Source organism: Pagrus pagrus, assembly GCF_965226575.1.
Source record: "Pagrus pagrus genome assembly, chromosome: 7".
NCBI lineage: Eukaryota > Metazoa > Chordata > Actinopteri > Spariformes > Sparidae > Pagrus > Pagrus pagrus.
This window is the reverse complement of record NC_140191.1, coordinates 28,456,521-28,481,071: the sequence shown is the minus strand read 5'-3', so window position 1 is coordinate 28,481,071 and position 24,551 is coordinate 28,456,521. Positions and strand designations below refer to the sequence as shown.

The 24,551-nt window shown below is 40.5% G+C and overlaps 1 protein-coding gene across 1 annotated transcript; it reads left to right on the top strand.

Moving 5' to 3' along the window:
* The first annotated feature begins 669 nt into the window (after positions 1–669).
* On the top strand, positions 670–15,641 carry cep76 (centrosomal protein 76). The gene is made up of 13 exons (XM_084357541.1): positions 670–917; positions 1,841–1,996; positions 2,200–2,284; positions 2,383–2,607; positions 2,704–2,889; positions 4,444–4,541; positions 4,756–4,884; positions 5,177–5,368; positions 9,384–9,550; positions 12,476–12,635; positions 13,094–13,267; positions 14,355–14,572; positions 15,268–15,641. The coding sequence occupies exons 1-13, from the start codon at positions 855–857 to the stop codon at positions 15,404–15,406; spliced, it is 1,992 nt and encodes a 663-aa protein (XP_084213667.1). The 5' UTR covers positions 670–854; the 3' UTR covers positions 15,407–15,641.
* The last annotated feature ends 8,910 nt before the right edge of the window (positions 15,642–24,551 follow it).

The window sequence follows — 24,551 nt, the reverse complement described above, 5'->3', positions numbered from 1 at the left end:
CTTTTCATCTGCGCTGCTGTGCTGTGTCCTAGTCATAATTTCATTCTGACCATGAGCTAAATCAATGCAGCCAGACTGGAGGCTGCTCACTGTGGATTCCAGGAATTGATTCAATATTTCAAGAAGAGGCCTTGCTCATATTGACTTGTAGTAATTTTATTTTCTCTTGTCTGTGGGGTGGCACTGGCGTAAGAGGAGGAGGAGGAAGCACTGGATTTGTTCAGAGTAATCCACTAATAGAAACAGATTTCAGTACCATAAGCACAATAATCATATAAGTTATATATATTAAGGACGAGATGATAGGAAATCTAAATTGTCCCAATATAAAACTATTTGATATGATTTGACAAAAAATGTTTCAGGTTAATGGATCCAGGCTTAGTAAGATGTAATAGATCCAGCCTTAGTAATACAAACTACAATTCGGACTACAAAAGGGTCCCTCACTGGTTGGCGCAGGTAGTGACGAGTATCGGACAACCAATAAGATCCCTGGATAAAATGGTAAATATTTCTTCAACCAAAAATAAATAAAAGTGAAACAGCGTCCCCTAAAATGATATATCTCGTCACTTTCATCCCACTTCACATACATAATTTAGTTGTAGGACAGAATTGATGAACAGTGAATGAATTAGGACCGCAGGACGTTATCAGGCATCAGCGGGGCCGCTTTCCCGCTCGCTTTTCCGCCACAGTTAAACCTGGCGGTAGTGGCCGGTTGTGTTACACACAGCAAGTGTTTACAAAGTTTATATTGCTCGAACAAGAAACCCACAGCTGTTCATCGCTCCTGACAGAACCCTGTTGCTAACGTAGCTAGCTGCTTCGCTCCGAACCGGCTAACGGTCATGACGCTGCCTCCAGAGAAAGCGTCCGAGCTGAAACAAATCATCCACAACCATCTGCTCAAGGTGAGCGAACTGCACAGCTTTTATTTCTGTATACATGTTTGCGTAATGAAAGCATATCCCTGTGCATGCTGTAATTACTAATAAAGCCCACATTGCTCTGCCATTCAGAAGTACAGCAGGATTAATGTCGAGCAACCTGCTCACTGACAGAAGTGCACTCGTGATAAATCGTATTTAAAGATTAAACACCATTAAACCATTAAAGAATAATTGTATTAAGTTCGGCTGCATTACATATACATATGATTTAAAACCTTACACCGGGGCTCTGATCGCTATCCACACTAGGATTTACCTGTCCAGCCCTCAGAGGTGTGTTGGTAGGCTGGAGCAGCAGTTACAGATGCACTGATACATCAAGGCTCCAGGGCATCTTGGGAATATCCTGGTTAATATCTGGCATGCACCAGTCTGTGATGATCAGGAATGAACTGCTTAGAAATTCATGAGGCCGTTTGACTATGAATTCCAAAAAGAAGTGTAAAACTTGGTAATGAGTTGGGATGAAGTTTTGGGTGATAATGTGTACCATCTGCTTTATGAACAGTCAAACAAGAATCCTTCAGTACTGACTCAGGAAGACAGCAGATTTTGTTATCTGCTGTCTTTCTCATCAAAATTGAATTGAATTTTTTTTTTTTAAAGGGAAGAGTTTTAATTCAGTATCCTCACAACTTTGACCTATAACAGTCTGTGATAATCCATCAACATAGTCCCTGTAATCTTAACTGTAGTCAAATAATTGATCATTCCTGCCTCCATCAACAGACATGGTGTCTGTTCTAAAGGAACACTATTTTAGAAAACTGCGTTCATAGAGTTGCACAATGAACACAGTTTTCTGAAATAGTGTTCTCTTAGATACCTTGTTTCGGTGAAGTGTTTGAGAAATGGGTGTTTGTTCTGTCTTCTGTGGTGATCAGATGGATATTCATGGGAAGATCCAAGAGGTGCTGGCTGAGACTTTGAGGGATGACCAGGGTCCAGCACATCGGACCCTGTCTGAGACAGATTTCCTATGTGCTCTGCGGCGTAGGGGCATCGTAGATGATGTGATGAAGGACCTACACTTTACCCAGGTTGTTTTTTGATTTACATACTTGATGATAAGGCTGACAACAGTCCACTTTATTCAATTGAAAATTGACTAATTTCTCTGACTTAAATCATTTTCTTGAATGATTTTGTGTTTTTTAATAATAGTTTGACCCAGATGCAGATAACAATTCCTTAATTCCTGCTGACTGTTTGGTACTTTTGTCATGTTGGTCTGCTTTGATAGGAAGTACCCAGGGATGCGGAAACAGGATCTCCTCCAAAGCCGGCCACTCACTTTGTTGACAAAAATATTACTAATCTGGAAAAAAGTAAGACATCTTTTCCAAATCCAAACGAACTAACATCTTTCACTCACGTCACCGTGTTTGGACGGTTAAGTTACAATGTTGTTTTCCTTCTCTCTCAGCCAATATTGATCCATCCAGACGGTATCTGTATCTCCAAGTGCTTGGTGGTAAGGCCTTTCTGGAGCACCTACAGGAGCCAGAGCCTTTACCTGGTCAGGTGTGTTCCACATTTACGCTCTTCCTGCACTTCCGCAACCAGAGGTTTCGCTCAAAGCCGGTGCCCTGTTCCTGCGAACCTGACCTGAAGGAGGGCTTCCTCTTAGAGATCCACGGAGACGGCATGGGTACGTGTAGATTAGCTGTTTTTATGCTGTTGCTTCATATTGCTTGATTTATTATAAGTACTGAGTTTGTCATTTTTATTAACTTTGGCTTTGCAGGAGAGGGCGGGAAAATGGCAGACACGACCACCATGCTTTCCATGTGTGACCCGGTTCACTTGGTGCTGATCAGGACGGACACCTCCAGCGAGACGACGCTGGTCTCGTCCTACTTCCTGGACTGGAGGACAGTCCTCGGCTCGCCCAGTGGGAAGACCTGCTTTGCTGTGGAGCTGATGGGAGTTGGTGAGGAGGGCTGATCCTGCTGCAGTAAATGCAAGAGCGACGGTGTTTACTGAATTATTATTGTAATTTTATTTTTTAGTTTTTTAAAGGTAACATTTCCATGGCTAAGTCTGAAGGATGATGAATGCAGTTAATTGGCAGAGTAGAGCAGAGTAGCAGTTTAAGACACAAAAAGGTGCATTATGTCATCAGACATAAACAGTAACAAAGTCCAAACAAAGAATTGTGTCTCCCAGACTCTCAAAGTAAAATCTGCCACAAAAACATTTCTTTTCTGAAAACACAACTCACATTTTTTTTAAATGATCATACATGACATTTATTTAAAAACATAGCCCTTAGATTATCACACAATAAGCAATAATTTGTCAGAAACGACATAAAGACATCCTACTAGGGGATGTTGCTTTTTAGAAATTAGAAATCTAAATTGCACTCTTACATTTCATATATATCCTGACCAACTCTATACTGTTTCTATACGTAATCTATTTGTAGCAGCGATGATCACCGAAAGCTTTTATGATTTGTTGCAATCAAAATGTAGTTTTCTGCTCACATGTACGTGGTTGAAGCTGTTAAACTGTAAAACATTTGATGCCCAACCTCTCTGGCTGGTGACGCATTAACACAAGAACATCTGTGGAAACATCCGTGAAAAGTAATCAAAGAAAGAATTTAAATCAGAAACAGACGGCTTTACAAATTGTCCCCCTCCTAGCATTTCCCTGTGGTGTTACTATTGGCAAAGACAGCGTTAGCAGCACAGCTACTGTAGCCAGGCGCTCTCCATCAAGTGAATTCCCCTTCGTTCATTCTTGTTTTACCTCAGTTTCTATCACTGTCCCTCTTCGCCCTCTTTGCCTCCTCCATCAGCTGGGAACTTTTTCTTTTGCAGTGTAGTTTCAACAGTTATTCCAGTTGTTCCAAAGGTACCCGGGGATATCTGCTCAGGGGAAGTGAAAACAATGTCTCTTACTGTTTTGGTTGTGCAAGGGCAGATGCATTTACTTTGGGCTGTGATTTGTCCTCCATTTTTCTGGGGAAAATGGACCCCAGTGGCAGACCGAATAGCATAGTGGTAACAAGGTTCATATGGAACAGAACTACAGTATACGCGAATGGAGTCATTTTTCCACAGCTATTACACTGCTAATTTAAATTTGAGTAGCAAAATAATATTTTTTAGGGATGCATGATAATATCAGCCATCTTGGACAATAAAGGCTTTAAAATGAAATATCAGCATCCTGAAATGAACAACTCTGCCCATATTAAAGGCCGATAACTCTTTAGGAGGAGAGACTTGATGCCTCTTGCTGGAAGACAAAAATAACCGGCAGAGGAGATATATTAAAAAGATATATATAAAAATACTGGAAAAAATCCAAAATGCTGTGACCCACTGCCGCATTTACAGTTATTCCTCTTTACCAACATTCACTTAGCAAGAATATGCTAGAAATATTAGATTTTTAAAGAACTGTCTGTGCTTCCAGCTCCAGATAATGTGGCAACAGTTTTCAGTGATGTGCATGTGTGTGTGTTTTCCAGGAAGTGAATGCAAAGTCCCAGCTGGTGTTTTGATTGTCAGTCTGGAGCTGTACCCTCCTCTCACAGAGACTCTGAGCACTGACATCATCAGCACACAGGTCAGCACACTGGAGTCTCTTTATCCCTCTGTCTGTTTATTCATCTGCTCCATTATTCATGAATTAAGTAAGGCTGCGCGCTAACAGTGAATCATTGCAACAACAATGTTAATGCTGTTAGGAATCAATCAGAATTGATGTGAAGCCGGCCCTGTAAAAGAAACATCAGAGCGGTGTGTTTAATTGCTGATGTCACTGCGTACTCCTCATTCAGCAATCACTGAAGAGGCAGAGGACGGCAGAGAAGGAGAGACTCTTCTTGGTTTATGCCAAACAGTGGTGGAGGGAGTTCCTAGAGATACGTCCGTCTCACCAATCCAAAATGGTGAAGATCTTTGCACAGGTTCGTCTACATTCACGTGTTCAGGGGAAAAATAAAACCCCGTGTATCACATAGTTTTGCTTGCTTTTAAGGACATTAACACAGCAGTTTCTTAACTCAGGGAATGGGTTGCATATATACGCAGACATTAAAGAGGGAGTCCCTCAGCTTAATTAATTTGCTGTTTGCCACTCATACACTGGTTTAGTGTATTTGTGGCTTGGGGGGAGGACTTCTCATATTCCTAACCAGTTTAGGGATTTAGTTCCAAGCTGTCCCATTACATCTGGATGTGTCTCTTTGCTCTCTGCAGGATGAAAACGGCGTCAACAGGCCAGTGTGTTCCTATGTGCGCGTGCTCCGGGCAGGCCGGCTGCTGGAGAGCCCTCGACAGGCGGCCCGCTTCGTCAGCCTGCTGGCCCATGAGAAGGCCCCGGTGGTGGGAGGAGGGGGAGGCAAGCAGGAGCAGTGGTGCACATTAATGGCTTTCCTGTGCAGAGGGAAGGTAAGGGCGAACTGGCCGGCTTCTTGGCAGCCACAGCAGGATGGCCTCATTTTTTACAATGACAGTGCACTTACTGTACTGCAAGGACAGAGACAATCGCAGATTCATAGCTTTTCACACTAATGTTCCCGTCAAGTGGAGAGTGTTTCATTAGTTTTTTCTAACTGGAAATAAATCATAAGTTTGTAAAGTGTAACATTCACCACCACAGTAGCATTTATTTTACTTTATTTTACTTTCATACTATTTGCACTTTCAATATAAATTCCATAGATCTAAGGATGTGGAAGGCATCTCTTCATTTATCATGATGTTGTATACTTGTACAGCCAGTAATTATCAAAAGACAAACAATCCTCAATATTTTCATTACACTTTTTCTCAATTATTTTGATATGTCGTTTGAAACAAGAGCCCTGTTTTTAGAATAGGTGATAGAAAAGCAGCAACCAGAAGGTGGTCTAAAAACCTCTTCATGCAATCATTCAAATCACATTCTGATGTTGGAAAAGGAAAATTCTGTAAAACTCAGTCAAGACAACAAACTGACAACGTTGTTTTTTCAATCCTGAAGCCATTAAGTGCAGACTAACAAAACTTAAAACTAGATTAACAAAACATTTTCAGCGGTCTCTTTACTGCTCCCTATCTTTCCCACCATTTACATCAGTTCTCAGATTTCCATCCACATCATACCTACTGTAATATTTTCCTCTGGTCAGATACCTGACACAGATTAAATACAGTCCTGCCTGGGGATGACTCCGCTGACCTCATCACCAAACGACTCCATGACCTCAAAGTGTGACATAGACATTTTTCCAACATAACATTGAGATCTATTTTTGTCACTGCTCTTTAATTACTGCGCTGCAGTCTGATGGAACCTCCTTTCATTCAGATTCAGATTTATCGGCCCTAGGCCTACACATAATAAATTATATAAAAAATACATTTGTCAACACAAAACAATTGAGAACAAAGTTATGATATTTCGAGATTCAAAGTTTTAATATTCAGATAGTTAAGTCCAGATATATACGTTTTTTAAAACTTTGTTGGGTTTTTTTGAAACAGTAAACAATGATAATATCGATATATGCTCAGACCTAATCGGAATCGGTTAAAAGAGAAATTCACTTTTTACAATCCTCTGTGATTCAGTACATTTCTGTGTAGCGTAGGCCTGCACAATATGATCAAAAAAATCATATTGGGATTATTCTAATATTGTACAGCTTCTTGCTATTTGATTTTTGGCCACATTGTGATTTTGATTATAATTTGATCAAAGCCTGACCGACTTTTGGGGCAGATACCGATAATTCTGATATAATTGTGATATTCTTATATACACAGAATATTCACACAAACATACATTTTTTCGCAATGATTCCTCTTGACTATCGAACACTTGTGAAAAAGACACATACGTAATAGACAGGATACTATAAAAACTTTATAGTCCAAAATGACATGTGTGCACTAAAACGGTAAACTTCACCAGGAAGTTAATGATTATAATTAACCCCAAGTATCTTTGTCTGCATTATGTTCTGTCCAAAAACAGTTTTTATATCAGCACATATTGGACAACATTCACAGATACTGATATATCTATGACAGGCCAATACCGGCTGATAATGTCAGCCAACCAATATATCAGTCGGGCTCTAATTTTGATTAATGATGCAGCCCTATAGGAAAGTAAAGACAAACATCTGAAAAGGATCATTTTCATTGAAAGTTAAGTGGCTGCACTTGACGTAGTGGTAACTGGATAAGTGCACTCTTTGCACTGTTTGCTGTAGATTACAAAGCCCCTCGAGGCAGTTGTCATGGCTGAGTCTGGGCTATATAAACAAAATTGACTTGACTTGACTTGAATTGAAAAATACAAAAATGCATCAATGTTACCATATTTTCTTCCCTTAAAGACCAGAATCTGCCTGTATGTTTTGAATCAATGTCACAGATTCCTGTTCCGTCAGTCAGAAAGCATCATGTAAACTTGGCTCAGCTGCGTTAACATTCACTGTTTTTTTCCGAGCAAAGCTGATTGTGTCATTTCTGAGAAGAATTTGCGCAGAGTCGACTGTCTGCTGCATTTTCATCTATCGGCCTGATAAACGGGAATCTCACAGACCACAGGATGAATGTTCCCTGCCTCTCCTCTGTGAGCGGCTGGCAAGACAGACACAACACAACTCTCACAAAGTGGCCCTTGTCAGCTGTGATTAATGAGTTTCATTCCAGGGAAAATTAATTTAGCCTCATCAGTCCCCAGCCTGTTCGATGCTGCTGTCCATATTAGCACTTCTGGGGAACATCTATCATTCTGACTTGCCCAAAGCCTGAGCCAGCACGCAGCAGCCGTAACAATAGCACAAGTCCCCAGCTCAACCCGGGCCTCTTTACTGGAAAAGTTGTATGAGTGAAATGAGAGTTGCTTACTGTCATGGACAATTTGATGACTACAGAGCTTATTTCCTCTCCAGCAGACTTTTCTTGTGCATGGGTTAAAGACTTTTCAGAAAGCCCAACAGTGCAGTGAGAACAGGATATTGTATTTCTGTTTAAACAGACTGTTGCAGTAACATGGTTAATTAGACAATCAAGAGGGATGGCGTGAAGACGGCAGTGAATCTGTTCAAGTCTGTGAAAATATAGGGACTTAAAATACGTCAAGGTTAAACTCTACTGTTTTTCACTCATGAATATTTTTTAACCACTTTTGCTTCTTTTGTTAGAGACTCCTGGAGAGAGCGAGTAAAAGTGTAAATGAAGAAGCCAGCTGGTACACATTAAAGAGGCCCAAGCTGAATTTAAATACACAGCAAGTGAATTTTTACGATGGACAACGTTAAGGGGGGAGATAAATAGAGATTTTTAGAAAAAAGTTGTTATAATAATAATTCAAGATGAAAGTTTCAATGTTTGTAGAATAAAGTCGTAATATTTCAAGAATTCAGTCATAATATTGTGAAGTAAACAATTTTATTTTTCAAGATAAATATTTTGAGAATACATTTTTAAAATTTTGGGAATAAAGATGGAATATTTTGGCATGTTAACATTCCATTGCACATTGCCTCCAGGAAAACCAAAGAAGCTTTTTTGAACTTGGAAATTCCATCTTGACAGATAACAAAATAATCTAAGATCAAAGTTTCACCCGCTGGTTTTACACCTCTTAACCACATCTCTTGACCTGCTGTGAATGGAGCTTGCAAGAAGCTCATTTTTTGGGAGAAGTCACACCAGGGTGAAATGAATCTAGAATAACCTTGCAGCTCCAAAGAGGTGCATGACCTAAATCAATCTGGAAAAAATGACCTGTTGCTGCTGAAGTACAACTGACTTAAATATTAAATGAAATGTTTCATTAAAGAGGTCATATTATGCTAATTTTCAAGTTCATACTTTTATTTAGGGGTCCTAGTAGAATAGGTTATTTTTCATTATTTTTCTCATATGGTGTATTGCTGCAGCAGCCCTTTTCACACTGTGTCTTGAACGTTCCGTTCTAGCTACAGAGTGAGACATCTCGCCTCTGTTCAATCTTTGGTGAGAGTTGCACATGTGCATTACTTAATGGGCAGGATGTGGGCGGTATATGCCGAGCAAGGTAGTGTGATCTAAAATAACGCTGCTACAGCAGTAGCAACTGTATGTCTGCTGACTGACTGGAGTGTATATATTTTATAATAAATATTTTAAAACACATATATATATATAACGCCTGTTACATAGTGATACACATGAGTAAAGGCTTGACTCCAAACCAGGCGCTTCAGGCAGTGCAGGGGCAGTGTTTTCTGTGGGAGAGAGTAACTCCCTTTGGCGTGGACTTTTCACTTTGCAGACCTTTTACAGGCACAAAAATGTGACTGAACGCAATTAAGGGAAGCCAAAGAAAACTCTAAACACTTAACATTGCTGTATAATGATAATATAGTTTCCACATTTCAGACTTTCCAAATGCCCTGAACTCATCACTGTCTGTCCTCTGTAGGGGGACTGTGAGGACCACGCCACCCTTCTGTGCAGCCTGCTGCTGGGATTCGGCCTGGATGCGTACGTGTGCGTGGGCACCAAAACCAAGGGAACACCGCACACCTGGGTGCTGACCCGCGGAACCGATGGGAGCATCACCTTCTGGGAGAGTCTGACAGGACACAGGTACGAGTTTTGTTGTTATTCACACAGCTTATGTAACAAAGCTGGTTTACATGCTCTCCTGTCTGTCTGGCATCAGACTAAAACTTCAACAACTGGGCTGCCAGAACGGTGACAGCGGCTTGGACATACGAGGAAATTTAGCACATATATTTTACATGAAAGAAGGAGAAATTTTAACAAGAGATACAGTATATGTGCATATTTAGGGAAATCTTAGAACTAAAACCTACAATGACTAAAACCAAACCATCTAAGAGGTAATCTTTGTGTGTTTGTCAGCAGAGTAACTCAGAATCCCATGAAAACATTTTCATGAAATGTTGGCTCTGGGCCAGGGAACAATTGATTACATTTTGGTGTTTATTAAGTTCTGGATTTTGCCCAGCAATTATTGTTTTATTCCATAACTCAGTGAATTATAATGGAGATAGACTTGATTTAATATATTTTGTCAGTTTGCTGTAAGTCAGTGATATAAACTAGGTCTTTGCAGCGTTGTGGATCCTGTTCCCTCTTTTTTTTGCCTCCATGGTCATACTTTCATTCGAATCCTGAGTCATTCTTCTCTTTAACTGGAGCTCTTTTTCTCAAGCAGTTTCCCACCATCAAGATTTGGGCTAATTTAATAAAGCTACAGTATATTCTATCACTAAATGACATAGATCTCGACAGTGACCACCCACATTTAGAAGGGCCCTGGTCCCAGAGTTGAATTTAAAGAGTTTCAGAAAATGCAAATATAAAGAGCCTGAAATCCAGCCATCTGTTATTTTAATCGTGAAACAAAAATTTAGTTGTTTGACCACAATGATTATCTCCAAATTCTTCAGGAGAACCTAAAATCATCAGCCAGAAGATTGGCTCTTGGGTGCAGTTGGGTGTTCCAACAGGACTATGATCCCAAACACACATCAAAAGCTGTGAAGGAACGGCTAAATCAGGCTAGAATTGAGGTTTTGGAATGGTCAAGTCCTGACTTGAACTCATCGAGAACATGTGGACTGTGCTGAAGAAACAAGTCTGTGCCAGGAAGCTAATAAATTTAGTTGAACTTCAACGATTCTGTCAAGAGGAGTGGTTAAAAATTCAGCCAGAGGAGAACCAGGAGCTTGTGGATGGCTAACAAAAGCACCTAAGTCATTTAACCAAATATTAGAATTACTGTATGTGTATTTTTGACCCAGCAGATTTGGTCACATTGCCAGAAGACCTATAATCATTTCATATTTTAACCAAACTTCATGAGTGTTTTTGAGACAAAGTAGTATGTGGAACTAAAGACTGCCATGATATACATGTTCTTTATGAGTGGATGTAAACTTTTGACTATGACTGTGTATATAAACACAGCTGGGAGAGCTCATATGACAGAATGACAGACACCACAATGACAGATGAAAGTACATTTAAGTATAAGTACTATGTTCTTAGTACTCCTAGTTCTTAGTTTTGTGCTAAGGCTGCAACAGATATAGAAAGAAAGTTCAAGTCGCACTGTCATGATGAACCAGTACTGTATATCGATTGTATGCATAGTGCAAGTAACAGTGTGTACTTTTTAAGGGCAGCTGCAGTACGTACTAAGAGTAAAAAGAAAAAGTGTGTAATATGAAACACTCCCACAAAAAAGGGGACAGGACACACCCCTGGGCTGAGCCTGTGGGTGACAACCACTCCTGAGATAGAGCTGGAATTGCCCCGTCTGCCAGAGGCCTACATGTTAAAAAATGTCCAATATCCATTTAACCAAACCAGCATCAAAGTTTAAAGAGGACAGAAGTTTTCTAGCTAAAATGTGTGATGTGTGGTTGGATTGTGTTAAAAGCTGAGGAGAAATCTACAAAAGCCTTGTGTGAGTTTTTGCACCCTCGAGATGCTTGTTTAATTAGTTAAATAAAGTAATAGTAGCATCATCCACTCCTCTGTTGACCCGATATACACCAGATTATCAGTCAGGATTCTTTTGACCAATGCTCAAAAGTCTTTATCACTGATGAAGTCAGAGCCACAGGACTAATGTCATTGAGCTTCCTTCCACAGTTTCAGGACCTTGTGCTGAGTAAGTGACAAGTTATAAAGATCAGTAAAAATTACACATAACTGATCTGCACTTAAGGAATTTGCCAGTGATCATGTCCGGCCCACGGCTCTTTCTAATGTTACATTTATGGAACATGGATCTAACAGAATGGACACTTTCAGCAGGCTGAGCGGTGGCCGTACAGTCACTCAGCATATCCAACAGATCACTATGCACATTTGTAAAATCATGTTCATCATCAAATCAAATACAAATCATTCAGTGCACCTGCAAGCACTGAGTGTGAATCAAGACCATCCATGGTGATCAACCTATCTTTCTTATTGTCCTGGTTATTCATGGCTTTAAAGCCATCCCACACTGCCTTTAGGTCACTACTGTGAAATGTCTCCTCTACGCTATTCTCATTTTAGAGTTCAGTTCTTTTCATCATCTCTAAAAAAAAACAAAAAACAAAGCGGCACATCAGAGAGAGAAATCACTGTTGCTCTGTTGTAACCATAACATAAACCATCCAAGCATAGTAACAGCAACTAGCTAGTTGACATGACTTTTGTGGAGGTGGTAAACATTTCTATGGTAACAGCAAGCTCAACCAGTCAGACAGGTTGTTGTAAAATAAAACATTTCACTTGTAGCTTCTACAGGAGCATATACCACCGTTTCACAATTTCACAGCTCTTAGTACGGTTGGTGTGGTTGGTTACGACATTATGGTTAACAATCAACATCAATTTAGAAAATGTATGAATGGGATTTTCACCTAAATACAATTTTTTCAATGTATACTTTTAGATAATAATTGTGAAACAAAACTTTTCTATCTATTGTTAGCAAGTTTGCAGTGACACTGATTATCCCTGATGTCCCATATGTGTGTTCAGATACCTGCACCAGGCCATAGACCCGGACGCCCCACCCCTGGCCCCCCAGCCCAAACCTTCGTCCCCTTACCGCACTGTGGGATGTGTCTTCAACCACCGCGCCTTCCTGGCTAACTGCCAGCCCTCAGATGCTGTGGAGCTCTGTGTCTTTGACTTCCAGGTAAGAGACTGGCGGTGGAGTGGGAAGGCCAATTAGATCATTACGACTGATGTTTCATGGTCCATTGTTGTCTTTATTGATTATTAAGTGTTGAAAAGGTGCCACTTAAATGTCGGTATGCTTGGTCCGGCTTAGGTGAAATGACTTTCAATATGAAAATCTTCATATCTGCCGTGTATTCAATTGTCCCAAGATGATGCCTTCAAATGGACAGAGGTGATTGTAAGTCAGGCAGAGGGCAGAGGGATCCTGGAGTGGAGTGAGCTCCATCAGACGAGGGGCCAGGTTGTGAGTGGGGAAATTGAATCAGCAATAGTTCAATTCATCAGCAACTCCTGTCCTGTCATGTTTCCCTAAAGCAAGGCAGCAAAGCTGACCCTCAATTTAGAGGTTCTACTGTGTGAACAGGAAAAGTATCATCGGTAAACGTGTCAGGCTGTTTTTTTCTGTGCCTCCAGAATCAGTCTCGGTGGAAGGCGATGAGTGAAGAGGCTCTGAAGACTGTTTGTGCCCCAGGCTCCGTCAGCTCTCTGCCCCCTCTGCCTCCACTCTGTGCCCCGTCTCTGGATCCTGCTGCTGCCAGCAACCAGCTGGAGCTGGAGATGCGTTACCTGGTCTCTGAGCACAGGAAGGTAAAACAATGCTGGACTCAATGTGGACCCTTGAAGAAATAAAGTGGTTTAAAAAAATAGTTTGAAGTTATATTTAACACACTTTTCATCTTCCTTTCAGTTCATTTTCAATTTGTGTATATAAAAACCTGAGTGGAAACTCAGTTGGTGTACCCATAGAAACAGATTTATGAGTAAATCATGACGTACAATGAAGCGTGTGACTGAGGAGACAAAGGCATCATTTCTTTGTGGAGCAACAAGGAGACTGTTACTATCCTCTAATTAATAACAAAACAAAGAGAAATGTTTTCCACATGGTTTCCCATCATTAGAGCTGTGACTGACTCATTAAATTCCGTCATCACCTTGTTGCACATAACAGTAATCTTTGAAAACATGGATTAAATCGCATTTTCTTATCCAGACTTCTCAGTAAATCTGATTTGTTTCATGACTAAACAAACTCAATAAACAAACTCTTCGTCTTCACGACTGAATAAACTGAGTAAACAAACTGACCTTAAAGGACAACACAATATCATACTGGTTTACTTTGTTTAGATGTGGCGGACCCTGCCACCTTTCTAGCTTGAAACAGTGTTCTGGGACCTTATTTTCCTCTAAGAACAGCTGTTTTATTCACGTATGAATAAATATATATCTGTGTTCTTATTGTCACTTCATTAATATTATAAATATTAATATTCAGAGTTTGAATTTCTTCTCCAAGACTACATAGTGCCCCATCAAATGAGATCATATTGAATAAGATCATGATGTGTATTTCAGAATTTCATCATAAGATAAAACACCTGGAATAAGCAGTTGTATATGTTAAATAGATGCATTTAACATAATGTAAAACTGTATTCTGAATTGCATTTAACAGACTGATTGTCGATATAATGGTTCAATGTATGCATGTAGTTGAACAGCATAGATATGAAACCACTGTCGGGAGCTGACAAAGTATGTTTTCTGTGTCTCTGATTTGGGTGAACTGACTTTTTAACTGACCAATCACAGGTCAGGTGTTATGTCTTTATATTGAATGTAAGAATAAATGAGCAGTAAGCGTCCTGTGTTGTTTTCCTCTCTCCTCCAGGACCTGGATCTGGCAACAGTGTGGGACGACCACCTGTCCTACTTGCTGTCCTCGGCTCTGTCAGCCTACGAGCTGGAGCGCTGCACCGGCGTCTCCTGTGGCAACGAGGAGTTCCAGGACGCAGTGAGGAGAGCGGTGCCAGATGGACACACCTTCAAAGGCTTCCCAATCCACTTCCTGCACCGCAACGCTCGTAGAGCCTTTGCCACCTGCCTCAGGTGAGCCTAGTGTGGTTAAGTAACTCCTTCAACCTGTTACTTGAGGTATGAACTTCATGATGGCAGGCGTCTCCTTCATATTTGAGCGTCCTTGAGTACAGAAGCAATATACTCAACGCAACTTCAGGTGTGTTTTGTGGCATCTGTGCCTGATAAAGAAGGTTGCACTCTCGGCTGGAGCAGACAACACTCGCAAGTTCTTCAAAACAACAACTGAACTGTTAATCATATGAATTATACAGTTTAAACATTTCTGAAGCCAGTCATATAAGATTGTTGATCCCATTCTAGGAGCGGTGCAGTGGACAGGCAGTGATAAAATGTCTCAAATTCTTGAACTTAGCTTGCATTCTGCAGTGAACGAAGCACCATCAGCACTGCAAACCCACTATTTTAACTGTGAGAAGAATTTTTTTGCACTATACTTCAGGTTTATGACAGCAAACCTCTACTGTCTGCAGTGTAGTGTAGCAGATCCTGACCTCTAATGACAAGAGGGTGTAAAAGAAAGGAGACTCAGAGTCTAACCATCGCTGTCTTTATTGTGTTTATATTTTATCTGCATATGGCTGTAAGGGTTCATCAGTGTTGCTTTTAGGTGAGAAGAATCTGATGTATTTGCCTACATCATTATGGAGAAGACTTAGCAGCACTTCATACTTCACCCTCTGTGTTTCTTGTCACTTCCTGTTTAGGTCTCCGTTCTGTGAGGAGATAGTGTGTTGTCGGGGCGACCATGTGAGGCTTGCAGTCCGCGCTCGGGTGTTTGCCTATCCTGAGAACGCATGTGCAGTTTGGCTCATGTTTGCATGTAAATACCGCTCTGTGCTCTGACCAGTGGACACCTGGTACCCCAGAACTACAAGCGTATGTTGCACATTGACCCTGGACAATATTTTAGATCTCTGCAAGACACCTCAGGCCAAGTTGCACTCAGTGACAGTGGCTGTCGTCTGTGGGTGGTGGTCAGGCCTTTATTTTGTAGTCGAGTAGACTCCTCATTTGTACAGATTTACACTCAGAATTGTATTTATATATCTATTTTTGTAAATAAATTTAACCTTTTTCATCTCCTGTGTACTTTGTAGAGACCTTATTAAAGACCATTTCCAGTAGATTCATTTAAAAGTTAGTTTGTCTATATAACATAACAATTTAGCCTCCAAATCTCATGTACACACAAAATAAAACCATCTGTATCCAGTATGTGAAACATCATGCAGATGGTTTATCACAGCATCACAACAACGTACAGTGTATGTTCATCACTAAATTGTGGTCTTCTCAGATTAAACAATCACAATACGGCATCAAAATGACGCCTACTCATCAAAATAATCCGTAGTGGTCAGATCCTCGAGATTAATAAATGGAAATAAAAAAACAAACTGAATTCAGTAATTGAGATGAAAATTATTGTTACTGAGCATGCTGAAATATTGTAAGTATGTAGAGTTAAGTGTACTTTATGGCAGTCTTTTCTCTTGGTTTGTGAAAGACTTGGATGCATATGTTTGGCAGGGAGGTTTGGGGGTCCTCCCAGAGGAAAAGTCTACTTTTTTAATAAAAAAAAGCTCAAATTTACTTTTTTTTAAGTCCACTGCGTACCAACTACAACCATTAGATCTGGGGAAACTCATTTAATTGCTCTCCACTTTGATTTCAGATTAATTTGGCTTAGGTGGTGCTCAAACTGGGTGGAGTGCTGCACCTACACCTTTTTGTAGTAGGAAGGACCATGTATAGTAAACCCCACATCTACACAAGACAAGTGAGGACTGTGACTTCTTCACTGCATCAGTTTCCCATTAAATGAATTTGGAATACATTAACACACCACTAGATGGCGTGTTAAGACAGATGTTGGCTCACTGGATGCAGCTCTCTGCTTCACTCTGGTCTGTTAGATAGAATACAGCAGACCTGACTGCCTCCAGCTCAGAGTATCTTTAAATACGGATCAAATAACATGATTGAGGTCACGTCACTGGTCCACTCCGGCACTCACTGCCTGATTATTAAACCAGTGAGTGTGTATTTAATCAATAGAGGTGTTTAATGGAACACAGAAAATAGGCAGAATAACAGGAAAAACCTTCACAACAGGGGAAACTAAATAATGCATTTGATTTCATTTGTTGCAAAAGTCCTGAAATATTTGTCACTTTTGTTGCGGTTGGAGGAGCCGCAGTGAAGTCATTACTCTGGCTCGAGAAAAGCCCACAGGCTAATGCTGACTTCTAATTTGAGCCTGACTGATTGTGAAATTGCAGAGAGGGCCAAGTGACAGCTGCCTGGTTCAGTGAGTTATTGTGCGGTTAGGAGAAGTCAACTCGGAAAGTTTTGCCTTGATTGAAGTGCTCTATTAATTGACACACAAGCAGCGGGTATTTTTGTTTTTTACAGAGCGCTTTGCTCTGCTCCTTTTGTTTTTCTACGCTCCGTGCCACATTGTGCAGTGCTGTTTGGAGTTCTGGGTGAAGCGTTGACACATCAGCCCAAACTTTGACAAGGAGCCTGCGAGGATGGCCAATTAATTTGATTTTTCCAGGAGCTAATTTGCAATTCTGCGTTTGCCCCAGAGTTGTTAAACATGAGGATCAGGAGGGAGGCTGAAAGAGCGAAATAGAGAGCTAATGAATAATTCCTCCCTTTTTTCTGAATGTCACACACACACACACACGCACACCTCCGCTCAACTCATTACTGTATACCACAAGAAGAATGTACAGCGAAGGAAGTGTTTGATGCTGGGAACTCCAAGGTATGTTTTCAGCCCATATTAAACAGCAGCACTCAGGTGTAATTGACTAATAGGTCCTGTGGGACGGGGGCTGCTGTATAAAACAGGAAGAGAAGAGTAGGGATGCTGTTTTTCTAGCAAAAGTGAGTGTAACAAAGCCATCACACACACACCTTGCATCTCAACACTGCTGCTGGCATGCAGCGTTCAGGTGAGACTTTCAAATGAAACATTTCTGTAAAAACTGTTGGGTGTGACTGTGTGTGTGTGTGTTAGTCACATGTGGAAGTGTAAAAATGGGGTTTTTATCCAAAATTCAAACAGTGAGTTAAAAAAATCACATTATAAATAAAACAAAAACAGCCTTTATTTTGGTAATTAGTAACAGATTTAGATAGAATTAATATGCAGGTGAAAATGATGTTCCAGCTCCGGTTTATTTTTCACACGTATAATCATCTTCCTCTTCTGAGGTGGCAGAAGCTGCTAACGAGTATTTTCCACCAGCAGACAGTTCACCTGCAGTTTGCAGGTGTTGTCAATAACCGCATCATCACTTGTTATAATGGTGTTGGTTGGGAGAAATATATTATAGCTCGCAGTCATCTTTAGCATATTACTGTGGCGTGTTTATCGTGCCTCGCAGTCAAAGGAGATTTTTTGTTGCTCATTGACAAATATTTAGTGTTTGAAATAAAAATGTGAAATACTTTTAAGGCATTAAAAATCATAAATTTGGAAAATACAAACCGATTTTTATTTTTGCAAAATGGTTTTATGTAGCTTTTAACAGTTGAAGATAAGTACTTGAGATGCTTCTTTTTGCACCATTTTACTTGTCTGATGTGACAAAATTCCTTTGCTGGTTTGGTTGGCAATTTATAAAAAAACAACTGCTTTTGAATGTATGAATAGTAAGAAAAACAATTTTTAAAAACGCATTTTAATTAGTTAAAAAGGTCAAATGTTTTGTGCCAAGTGGGCAGTCTTCTTAATCGAAATTAAATTCACTTGCAGAACAACACGCAGCTACAATGGCCAATAGCCACAAGCAAGATTTAAGACCTTGCTGTAAAGTGACCATGCAGAGGTCGACTGGCACATTTTCAGAACAAACTTTAAACACTGATTGTTAAGATTGTTGAGGAAAGAGGGCTGAAATCTGCCCTCAACTGTGCAGAGTATGGCACATATTGATTTTTTTTTTTAGGAATATTAAATGTGGTATAAACAGTTCTTTACTCATAATCCAAACACCCACTACAAGTGCATGTGTTTAATTGTTGATTCAGTCTTTGTGCATGCGTGAGAATGTAGATACTAAAAGGAGAGGGGGTCCCAATAGGAATGCATGTGTACAGCACAGAGAGCTGCAAGCTACAGCCCCCTTCCTTTTCTTAAATAGAATAGAATTATAATTAATTAATTAATAGAATTCTTTTGATCAGGGAGATTGAGCAAGGAGGTCAACACATTTAAATTCACAAAATTCACTCTGAATACCAACACGCTTTCAACTGGAGACATCTAAACCAGGAGAAGGCTTTGTCTCTATTTTCTGTTTCCCTACAATTCATGCATTTAACACTGTTCTGTCTAAGACATGTAAATAAAGTGTTACCATTTTATTTCCTTTAAAACTTTGTAGCCATTCCCAGGTAATAAATCCTCTTTTTGTAGTTTTATGATCAAATACCTGCAAAACTCACATTCCCATCAGCATCTATTGTACTGTATGTCTAATGCAGTAAAAGCACGGCAAAGTGGGATGGTGAATATATATATATATATATATGTGTGTGTGTGTGTGTGTGTATATATATGTTTATCTATATTATCATTTTTAATATAATAGTGTAATAATAATGTATAGGCCAAACTAAACTGTATGTAGCATTACTGTGCCTGCTAATCAGTGCTGTCTTTATCCCTCGTAGTGATTGTCTCCATGCACAGAGGCTGTTGTTTTCCTCTGGTCGCAGCAACACAAAGCGAGTTCTCAAGGCCGGTCTCCTAGTTGCAGAACCAGCTCATTATTTTGTTGTCACTGGATGAACCTAATTCAATATATAGGCCTTGGGCTCTGTTAGAGTTTGTCAAGTAAATGAGAAGACTAATGGCGCATCTCCTTATCAGTGGTGTTTTTCAATTGTGGTAATATATCTACTGACAGACACTGATATATCAACTAATTACCGTATTTTAGCCATTAAAAAAAAAGGAGTGTTTAGATGTTGAGTGACTTTCATTGTGGTTACAGTGTGTGTGTGTGTGTGTGTGTGTGTGTGTGTGTGTGTGTGTGCTTGTGTGTGTGTTGCCATTTGCCATCTTTGACAGCCACGATTGCTAATTGGTTAAACATTTAAATGACAGATTGGATGTTACTGATGTAAGAGAAATTGTAAGAACCTTTCTTGTTTTACCTCCAGATATGGTGATAACATGATTATTAAAGAAAAGACAATTTGATTACGTACACTTTTTCATTTCTCTGGAGACGACCACAAAGACACTGCTTATACATAAATGACTTGAAGCTTATTGTTAAAGTAGTCATTAGGGTGTACCTGTAACTCCATCTCTCTTCAATTATTATATTTTTCCTAATATCGCCCTGCCTCCTATCGCCTGGTCTCTGTGCCTCTTTTTCTCTTGTCTATTTCTATTTTTGAAATGTAAAAATTCCCTGCAGGGGGTAAAAGGAGGAGTTAGAAGTGAGATAGAGCGAGGAGCGTTGGGCATTGGAGAGAAATGTGTTGCATGGCCTGGAGCCTAACGGGTAATAAAGTCATTAATTCAGCTGATTAAGTTGGCCTTTGGGTTAAAGAAAAATCATATCCGTCTCCCTTTGAGATGTGACTGGGGAAGCACAGAAGAGGGAGAAGCCAGCTAATTAGTGCCGAAAAACAGGAGGGGGGAGATGGGAGATGGAGGGAGAGGCAGAAAGAGAAAGAAACTGTGTGTGTGTGTGTGTGTGTGTGTGTGTGTGTGTGTGTGTGTGTGTGTGTGTGTGTGTGTGTGTGTGTGTGTGTGTGTGTGTGTGTGTAATGGATGGGGGTGGGGGGGTGTGCAGATAGGTGTTTTGACTGAACTACTAATGAGGCATGTTTGGGGTGAGGCAGTGACAAGCTCATCAAAATGCCCGCTTGCCAGGCGAGCCATTTTTCTCAAAGAGTTTGCCCGGCTACCTTTGAGCCTGATAGTGCCACTTAATGATGTGAGACAAGAGAGAAAGGGAGAAGTTGGGGTGAAATGTCAGTTTGCATGCAGTTTAATGAGCTTGTTGTTGGATGCAGGAGAAGAAAGCGCGGGGAAAAGAGCAAGAGGAGATGCAGGCAGGATTCTCAACGTCCTCTGATCGGCGACGTCATCGTGATCGATGCGTAACTATGGGACGTGAGCTAACTTCTCACATGGTTTTATTTCAGTATTTGTTCAAATGATCCAATATCAAAATTAGAGAAAAAGTCCAGTGGCAACAACAGTAACATGCTGCTTACATGTTAGTGCTTCAGTATTAATAATCTGATGATGTCATATATACTTTGACCGCCCATTTCTGGAGTTTAACATTCTCCTAAACAACTGAAGTAGATGATGACCGAAAACAACCGGGAATAAAACAAAAACATGAAATGGCTCTATACAGCTCGTCTGGAGTAATCCAAGCCTCCCAAAGCCCAGACAATATGAAAATACGATATTTACAACCACGATGTGCGGTTGAGCTTGAGCACCCACTTCAGACGGGATGCACTCTAACGCTTTTAGCTTAGCAGCTACAGTGAAGATTATTAAAAAAGGTGTAAATAACATATTTCTGAATTAATTTGAGATTTTGGGCTTCCGGGGGCTCAGATTCCACCAGACAAGCTGTATGGAGCCGTTTTATGTTTTGTTTTTTCTTCAGTTTTTTATGTTTTGAATCAAGAGAACGCTGCAACGCCGTTTTGCTGTGAAGCTCCAGAAACGTTTTGTGGATGCCGAAACTTCATCGGACTCTCCATCCACATGGGTGAGCAGATAACAACTGGATTTCATTTTTCGGTGTAGCTTATCCCTTTAAGTAGGATTTTTCGTGCAGGACGTTTACATTGTATTTTTACATTTTGTATTCGTACTTTTACTTAAGTAAAGGATTTGAATACTTCCCCACCTCCACTTGCTAGTGCTTTTGAAAGTGTGAGAGTCAGCGATAAGATAAATAAGTCAAAAAAAGAACCAGTCGTAAAGAGCTCTGTGATGTTGTGGATGCGGCTCAGGAAAGAGAGCAGGTCGTCCACTAATCTAATGGTTGGTGGTTTGATCCCTAGCTGCTTTAGTCTGCATGTTGTCATTTCCTTTGACAGGATACCCCAAAGTGTGTGTGTGTGTGTGTGTGTGTGTGTGTGTGTGTGTGTGTGTGTGTGTGTGTGTGTGTGTGGGTGTGTGGGTGTGTGTGTGTGTGTGTGTGTGTGTGTGAATGGGTGAATGTGGCGTGCATTGTAAAGAGCTTTGAGTGACCAGGAAAGCACTGTATAATTGCAGTCCATTTACATTTGATGTTCAATATTCCAAAGCAGTGATGTTTAAAACCCCACTGTATCAGAACTTGCGACTGAAGGTGTTTGAACCAGTTGCCAGGGTACCCATGGGTGATTATAAAACTGCTGTAAAAAACAATACCTATTACATAACCAAAAGACCGACATCACAGCAACACATTCCTTGATGAATAAAGGTAAGGCGTAAATCAGGCCTTGGTGTGCTGCTGTTTGATTAATTTATATTTGCCTAAAAGAACATTAAGCACAAAAAACAAAATAACCATTACATTTGTAGATTGTTGTTCGGAGAAAAGCACTAATTCAACTCTGTCAACAAATTCAGTAACTAGAAAAAAACCCCTCCACAGCAGCGTCTCAGTGCTGCAGCATCTCTATTACATCCAAACCCATCATCATTTCCTGCTCCCCTGTTGGCCAGAGAGGCAGCCCATCAGAGAAAACATTCACACTCCTCTCACGCGGGAGCCGCTGACCCCTGTATGACTTTAATCCAACTCTGGATTGTTTTCTATTGTGTGCATCAAGCAGAGGGGATACAGGGCTGCAATGTGAGCCGCTGGCAGGAGTCAAGCCTTCAATACTGAGCTGGATTATACTGCATGTGGGAAGTGAAGAAGAAAGTGATTCTTAATAGGACGAATGATGATGCCTTAAAAAGTGGGATTATTCCATGTCTTTTATCTCTGCGTGACTCATTTAGCAATTACCACTGATTATGTGCTTTGAGTAGGCTATATGAATCCTTTTAAACAATGTAGAGTTATGAAAGGAGGGGAAATGTATGAGGGCACTAATTAGAATATACGTATTTCTACTACTGTGACAGATCCAGTTTCAGGTCCACGATGCCTGAAGCAAGAGCTGTGTAACTTGTCTTTTTTCAATACACTCAATACACTCGCCTTTTCAAGACAATGGGGTGCTCTCTTAGAAATAAGGGTTCCAAATGGACTTTGGATGGTCTGAGGTTCTACACACAAGCATTTGCTTTGGAAGAGCCCTTTTTTGAAAAAGAACCCTTGAAGAACCCCTTTTTTTCCCAAGGGTTCTTTGTAAGACTGAGGGTTCCATTAAGAACCGTTTTCATCCAAAGAACCACCTTCAGAAGAAAGAGTTCTTTGAGTTTAATTTTTCTTTTTAAGGCATTGGTATTAAAAGACCCTCAACCTCAAACATATGTGTGATTGGATCCTGGACTTTTTGACTGACTGTCACCAGTGTTGGGGATAACACGTTACAGTAATATATTCTTTTAGCGGTAACTGAGTAATATAACGCATTACAAATAATATTTCAGTAATATATTACTACACTGATGTCACGTAACATAAGAACCCATCCACACCAACATGACCGTATTAATATATGCTCTGTGTGTGTTTCATACAGTCGAGCCTATGAGTTCTTTGTTCAGTCTCTGTGTGACTGAAATGATCCTAATGAAAACACCATCGTGAAGTTTGTGGACAACAGGTGTGGGGTTGATCTCCTGCAGCGACTAGACAGCCTACGTGGAGGAGGTGACTGCCCTGGAACAGTGGTGCCAGGACAACCACCTCTCCCTGAACGTCTCCAAGACCAAGGAAGTCATTGTGGATTACAGGGGGGGCACACACTCCCCAATAACAATAAACAGCACTGGAGTAGAGAGGGTGGACCTGACATGGGCTGGCCACATCACGGCCATCATCAAAAAAGCCCAACAGTGCCTCTGCGATCTCAGGCGCCTAAAGACATTTGGCCTGAGACCCCAAATCCTCAGGGACTTCTACCAGAGAGCCTGCTGACAGGCAGCTTCACCACCTGGTACAGCAGCTGGACCAGCAAGGACCACAAGGCACTGATGAGGGTGGCCCGAACAGCCCAGAACATCACCGGATGTGAGCTGCCCAGCCTGCAGGAACTTTATGACCAGCGGAAGTCCCTGAGGACCATCAAGGACCCCACTCACCCCCACAACAGCCTGTTCTCCCTGCTGCCTTCAATGAGGAGATATAGAACACTGAGATCACACCAGCAGACTGAGGAACAGCTTTTTTTCCTCAGGCCATAAGACACCTCAACAAATAACACAAGCCAAACTATCAGTGCAGTGTCTGACAAAGTATCTGCTTTATTTACATTCATTATCTTGCACAACAACAATACACCCTTGTTGCCTTTACAAGCTGTGATTATATTTGTGTCTCTTGTACATACATGTATAGATAGTATTAACACATGCGCCTTACCCCTGCTGTCCATATTTTTATTCTGCATACTCTGTTTTTGTTTTCTTTTATTATTATTACTATTGTTGTTGTTATTATTATTATTATTATTATTATTATTATTATTATTATATACACATTATTATAAACACTATTGACCATTTCTGTAGTGGAGTCAAAGGACAAGCAAGCAAAGGACTTTCACACAAGGTGTACTTGTACAACCGGAGTGACAATAAACATCTTGAATATGTAGAATATGTATGTCCTGATTGGATAAAGTGGGCAGGGATACCAGAGAATTTCTTTTCTCTTCAGCTGCATGAACAGGGGGAGAGTAACATGTGTTTCTGACCAGACACTCTACAACAGTGAATCCTGTTGCAATATTGAACCTTTTAATAGCTATTTTAATAAGAAAATAATGCTTACACCAGCTTTAACCATTCAGTCCAGCACTAAGGCATGATAGGAAATGT